The sequence below is a fragment of the Pararge aegeria genome, chromosome 5 (genome assembly GCF_905163445.1).
Source record: "Pararge aegeria chromosome 5, ilParAegt1.1, whole genome shotgun sequence".
Classification (NCBI taxonomy): domain Eukaryota; kingdom Metazoa; phylum Arthropoda; class Insecta; order Lepidoptera; family Nymphalidae; genus Pararge; species Pararge aegeria.
Window position 1 is genome coordinate 7,998,696 of NC_053184.1, and position 6,310 is coordinate 8,005,005.

Below are 6,310 nucleotides of genomic sequence, written 5' to 3' on the forward strand. Positions count from 1 at the left end.
TAATCTATTTTGTTTGTTTTATGTATGTCTCTGTGACTAATCTTTCTTACTTCCTTCGGCATTAAAACTCTTTATGAATCTTGGCTTCCTGTACTACTTTTCTCCACAGGGTTCAACTGTCAAATTTTCTGTAGACTCTCTTCCACAAGCTATCCACCTTTTTTTGGTCTTTATTTGTGTGACTCTGTAACTATGGATTCGATAATAGCGCAATTTTAAAGCATAGTTTTAACATAACGTTACTTTACACGACTCTTAAAAGCCCAAACTATGAAGGAATTGCGCGGGCGGGCATTGCAACGCGGTGGGTAGGGGCCCGAAGGATTTTAATAAAGTGTTAGTGTAAGTTCTTTAATCAGTTGACTTAAATAAATAGAAGGAAATGATCGTTTAATGAATAAACGGATGAAATCATTCTCCAGTATGAATAAAAAAAAAAGATCGATAAAGTCGTTTTGTTTTTCATTTGGATCATTCGAGAAAGATCCTTTGTAAACACAAAATCTTTCAAATCTTTCCTGATCTCGGGATTTAGATTTATTTTGATAAATCCTTTAATTGAATTGAGTGTTAAATTTTACGTTTAATATTTCCCACGGATGCACCCGCGCCGTCGTTGTCCGTGAGTTCGCGCCTAAGGCAGATTTGTGAACTGCGAATTTATGATAGTAGTTTGTACATTTTCAAGGTCATAGCCGCACCGTTCGATGGCACTTTTCAAGTTCACACATTCCTGAGTGTTAGGTTTTCTACCTACGTTTACTTGCTCGATCGCGTGAAAGTTAACTACGATTTATATGGAATCGAAAGAACGCCATCTATTGATTCCCAGTTATACTAATTACACTAGGCACTATGAAGTCCCATACACATAGACAGTTAAGTGTAAAGGAACGATTGCCGTAATTGTGATTAATTTTTGTAACTTGATGAACGCAATACAAAGTACAAACGCAATACTGGAGCTTTAATAATAAATCGAAATAAAGCAATATTTATTACTCGAGTAGTATTTTACATTTTTTTGCGAATAGTGATTATGTGCAAAAAAAAATAATGTTTTTATGCACTTGTACTTTTTTTTGATAGTATTTATTGACGGGCCAATTAGATGGACCACCTTAAAAACAGATAAACAAAGCAAGTGCAGAAAACACGTCCCACAAAGTACTTTGTCATACATACACTGTGTCCATCACACCATGTAATTTATTCTTTTCCTACAATACTTATTTAGAAAAAATGTTTTATTGGTATATTCCAATTAGAGGATTCGATAACCGGATTCCGCATCTCGGGATTCCGGGGTCCCGGTCATATTTTAGTCCCGAAATATACGGGATCAAATTTAATGAATCGCGAAAATCAATAAAAATGTGCGTGAAACGAAATGCACTTACCTTGATTGGACGTCATTTGCTGACGACCGGTACCGGATTATGCCCTAGAAATTAAAATTTCCTTACAAAACTAAAAGATAAATAAAAGATTGATTTTTATATGTTTAACAGTCTTTTTTGTTATCACTTTCCTTTACCCTGGCACTATCCCGGGATCCCGAGATTAATTGTAGTTAATATCGAAATCCTGGGATTAGCAAAATCGACCAGGATCGAATCCTATAATTAAAATCCACACCTTGTTCTTGTTAGTATTTTTCGGTAAGATTTGTTAGTTTATGAATTAGCACCTATTGTGACTGATGAGTAAATTAATTTTAAAATCGTTTATTGTTAAATATTTTTAATTTAAAATGAATTGAGTAGACAAAAAAGTGTTAATTATTGAGCCTGATAAGAAATAGGTAGGTATTATTTAAATTATATTAAACAAATGTCTCTGTGTATGTGTTACAAATATATGTATTTTAACTGATGAGTTAAAAAATTAATTGAATCTATCCATTTTTTTTTATTCTTTGGTTTTATTAGTACAAACAGTTTAAAGTTGTATGCTTAAAGAAGTAAACTTTTTACTATGAATTTAAACCTCGTCTTACTACATGATTGTTAATTTGTCGTTATTTCTTGACTAATTTTGTGCCAAATATTCAGCAACTTGGCAACTTTAAAATGATTGTTTTTATGTTCAATTTAGATTTTTCCTCTAAAAGATTCTTCCGAATAGTGAGAAGTTATTACATCACAAATTTGTGAAACCTATAAAGCATATATCGAAGTTTATAAACCTATTTTTATGTATAGTATCATTGATGAATATTAACTAGAATCTGAGGAGGACCAGGGCTGCTTCTTAGCGATTTAACCTATCAGTTATCTGTGGTCATCAATATTGAACAGCTTCGACGGGGGTGATAACTTCTCACTACTTTACGAAGTACACTATCTGTGCTTCCCAAATATGTTATCTGAATATTGTATAATGACGTGCGTAAAAAATGTTTACTAAATATAATAAGAAGCGCACTCGACAATGAATCCGTATTAAATTGTTTCTGTGATAATACGAGTAGGTCTGTTTTCCTGTATTGTTTTAATTATTAGGTTGATTACTGAGATGACTATGAGATGTAAATAAATTTGTGTAAATTGGTAGTTTTATTGTTTATCATCCAAATCCACCATACTGAAAAACTTGCGATTTTAAAATAAACATATACCATAAATTTAGCAAAATTAAAAAAAAATAAGGCTACGTACAATACAAGGTTATTGCTTCGTTTAAGTACTTTTTTTGAAGAGGGGACTATGCCAGTTCCAGTACTTTTTTTCCTAATGTGACATCTCGTCTTAATTGGTCAATACTGCGCTCCAACAACTGGCACTCGAACTCCGATAAATTAGTATATCTCTGCATCTCACCAGCTCCACTTTTATCCACAAACACTAGCCCGGAGAAATAGGACGTGCCGAAATCATTATTCTCAACGTAAGCATTAATTTGTGTGGGACGACTGTACAGAGCGTCCAGAATACCTCTGCTAAATTCAAGAATACCATACGCTACTGATAGGGTTGGCGACCAGCCTTTTTTAGCATTGACAACATCTTCCTGTGAAGAACGAATTTTTGAAGAGAATTCTTGAATACTTTGCTCATTCATGGTACATGTGGGTTTTGCTTGGGACAGCAATGGGACGATTGTACTGTCCGAGTGGCCTCCGATTACAGGTACGCTGCAAGCTTGGGGATTCAAATCGTTTTCGGCCGCATATAAAGCTTGCACTTTTAAAGGGTCTCCACACGTTATCCCGAACAATTTTCTCGGGTCATACTCACCGTTGTTTCTCATCACTTCAGCGGCCATCGGGACTAGAATGTTTATCGGTTCAGTTGCGATTCCCACAAATGGCATTGGAGAAATTTTTGCGACTCGCGCTGCTAATGTCTTTATGAAGCCGGCATTTGTTTTGAACCAGTGCTGCTCGGATGTTCCAGGGCTTTGTAAGATGCCACCAGTTGCTATTATGAGGTTTGAACTTCTTAAAGCTCGTTCAAGAGTAGTTTCTCCGATGAAACCTTGAAGAGTGGAGTTAATAGGTACATGTGATAGATCAAGTACGACGCCTGATGTGTGCTTCAAGTTATCGTGAATAACGAGTTTCGTTATCAAAGGTACAGATCGTAGCAGCAATGAAACTGTTTGCCCTATTTCTGTTGCACCTCCAACAACGCATACTTGATAATTTCTTGATATTATGTTGATAGGGATAGAACGCAGTAAGTTATTTGCTCGAAACATGTCTGTTTTACATGAAAAATTTGTTTAAAAAATCATAGTCAATATATGATGTCTACTAGACCGAAAATTTGGCATTTGTGAGTGTGAAATTTGTCAGTTTTTTGACTAGACGGACAAGACATTGGTAGGACGCGACCGCAGACTATCTTCCTGTCATTGCTTTAGTTTATCTTTGTGTTACCAGCGAACGGGAAATTCCATTCGCTGGTCACGCACGCAATGGGGAGCATCAGGGTGGTTCGCTCTTGGTGCGATCATCAAATAATGGAGATGGACACGAAAATTTGCTTGGCGGTAGACCTTGGCAACTTAAGTAAAATGTTGTGCGGTGTGTCAACTATCCCTATCCCTACTTCCCTATCCCTATCCCTACTAATATTATAAATGTGAATGTAAGTTTGTTTATTACGCTTTCACGCGAAAGCTACCTAACCGATCTTCCTAAAACTTTATACATATTCTTGGAGGTATTAGAAATAATATAGTATACTTTTCATTGAAAAAAAAATTACGTAAGATAAAAAAATGTTTGAGATTAAATCTAAAAATCTCATATATGACTATATGTGTATACTATGAAGCAGTACGCTGCCTCCCAAAATACGCGGGCGAAGCCGCAGGGCACATCTAGTAAGTTATAATTTTTACTCATACAGAATCCAAGTGGGAACTATTTCTGAATTCTTCAATTCAATTATTGTTTATGGCTTTTGTCTGTGCCAACTGGGCACAAGGTACTTCGCCAATGTCTTGTAGATGAAGAAGGCACGGAGGAGATTGATCGGTGAAACTTCTTGATTCTTAAATAGTAGATAAAGACAACGAAGTGTCAAAAAACTTGACACTTGTATTATCGTAGAGGAATGAATATTCTGTAGGGGCAAATTTGAGTGCTGTGAAATTATAAATGTTTTCTACGAATTTGAAACTATCTACCAATAATGACTTTATTGAAGTCGATAACAAGCTTTTTGCGTTCTACGATATTGTTTAATACGAAGCTAAAGTACTTGAAAAACTACCAGAAAAAATATATTCATATAGCCTTAATTGGGGCAGCTAGTAAGACCGGAAAAAATACAGCATTGCTTCTGAAGCAAAATAACCACATAAGTAAACTCCACTTGTATGATGATAACACCAGTGTCCTAGGTTTGGGCTTGGAACTGTCTCACATACCTGGAGGACCAATCGTGACTGCCTTTTGCGAAGACCAAAGTTTGCCTGACGCTATTCGAAATGCTCATCTCGTGTTAATGGTTTCGAGGATTCCAAGGAAACTGGGCAACACTCGGGAGCAAATGTTGGCTACCAACGCTCTTCCGGTACAAAGATTATGTAAAGCGGTATCAAATATAAACCCAGAAGCGTTTCTAGCTTTCACAACCAATCCTATAAACTCTATTGTACCGTTTGCGAGTGCACTCTTATTCAAATACAATGCATGTAGCCCCTGCAAAATTTTTGGTATAACCCACATAGATACAGCAAGAGCCAGGGCTCTTCTGGCTAAAACTTTAAACGTGAACCCGAGATCTATCAACGTGCCTGTTATAGGTGGTCACTCAGATGATACCATTATACCGTTATTTTCAAACATATCGCCAAGCCATTACCGTGTTAAACCTTGTCAAGCGGATACGTTAACGCGCTTAGTAAAGAAGTGTGGGACAGAAGTGTTGAATTATAAACTTGGTAATGACTCTGCAGTTCTGGTCTTGGCTTGGTCGATTAACGAATTCGTTGAGAAAATAATCCAAGCACTGTACGGAGGCTGTGTGGTAGTAAACTGCTATGCTACCAATCCGCATTATGGGACTAGATTCTTCTCTGGTCCTACGAAAGTAGGGTCACATGGTATTATAGATACGTGCATCAATTTCCAAATGAGCGACTTTGAGAGTAAACTTCTGGAACGAGCTGTGCCAATTATCCATCGGGACGTCGCTCGAGGTGAAGAGCATGTTAATGTCGTTGAAACTGCACCAAATTTGTAAGAAAATAACTTATGCCTTATTTATTGTTGTGTTATGTTTGGTTTGAGTTGATGTTTTACAGAATTTAAATTTTACAGCGCTTGGCTTATTATTCCTATTTATTGGATACTTACCTACCCAAATATTTAAAAATAACGTTGTGGGAAATCTTACATCTTATAAACGCCAAATCGAAACCGATGACGAAAGTCGAAAACCTGCCGTCAATACAACTACATTTTCTTCTCTTCGGAGATGCCAACTCACACCAATATCCTTTTGGTGTCAGTTGACATTTTGACAGATACATTTTCGCGACCTCGGCAAATCCTAAATAACTTTACTACTATTCTATTACAACATACTAGCTGTTGCCCGCGACTTCGTCTGTGTTTGATTTTGTTATTTGATGTGGCATTAAATTTAGTTGTAGATCTAAAGTATTCAATATCGCTAAGGTTTAAATGAGGGGTTTGACACTGTTCACCGAGGAGTTCTGTCCTCTATCTCCAACCACAGTTTAAGCTAAAACTAAACACATATTATACCCTCTATAGTACAAAAATAAATATTTAAATCGGTTATAATTTGTCAAAGTTATGGTGTAAATTCGTCAATCACTCATCCCCTCT

At 36.3% G+C, this 6,310-nt stretch overlaps 2 protein-coding genes across 2 annotated transcripts; one reads left to right on the top strand and one right to left on the bottom strand.

Moving 5' to 3' along the window:
* Positions 1-2,645: 2,645 nt before the first annotated feature.
* On the bottom strand, positions 2,646-3,726 carry LOC120624058 (malate dehydrogenase-like). The gene has a single exon (XM_039890387.1). It carries the CDS (start codon positions 3,700-3,702, stop codon positions 2,707-2,709), a length of 996 nt encoding a protein of 331 aa, XP_039746321.1. The 5' UTR covers positions 3,703-3,726; the 3' UTR covers positions 2,646-2,706.
* Positions 3,727-4,643: 917 nt separating this feature from the next.
* On the top strand, positions 4,644-5,699 carry LOC120623925 (malate dehydrogenase-like). The gene has a single exon (XM_039890219.1). It carries the CDS (start codon positions 4,644-4,646, stop codon positions 5,697-5,699), a length of 1,056 nt encoding a protein of 351 aa, XP_039746153.1.
* Positions 5,700-6,310: the final 611 nt, after the last annotated feature.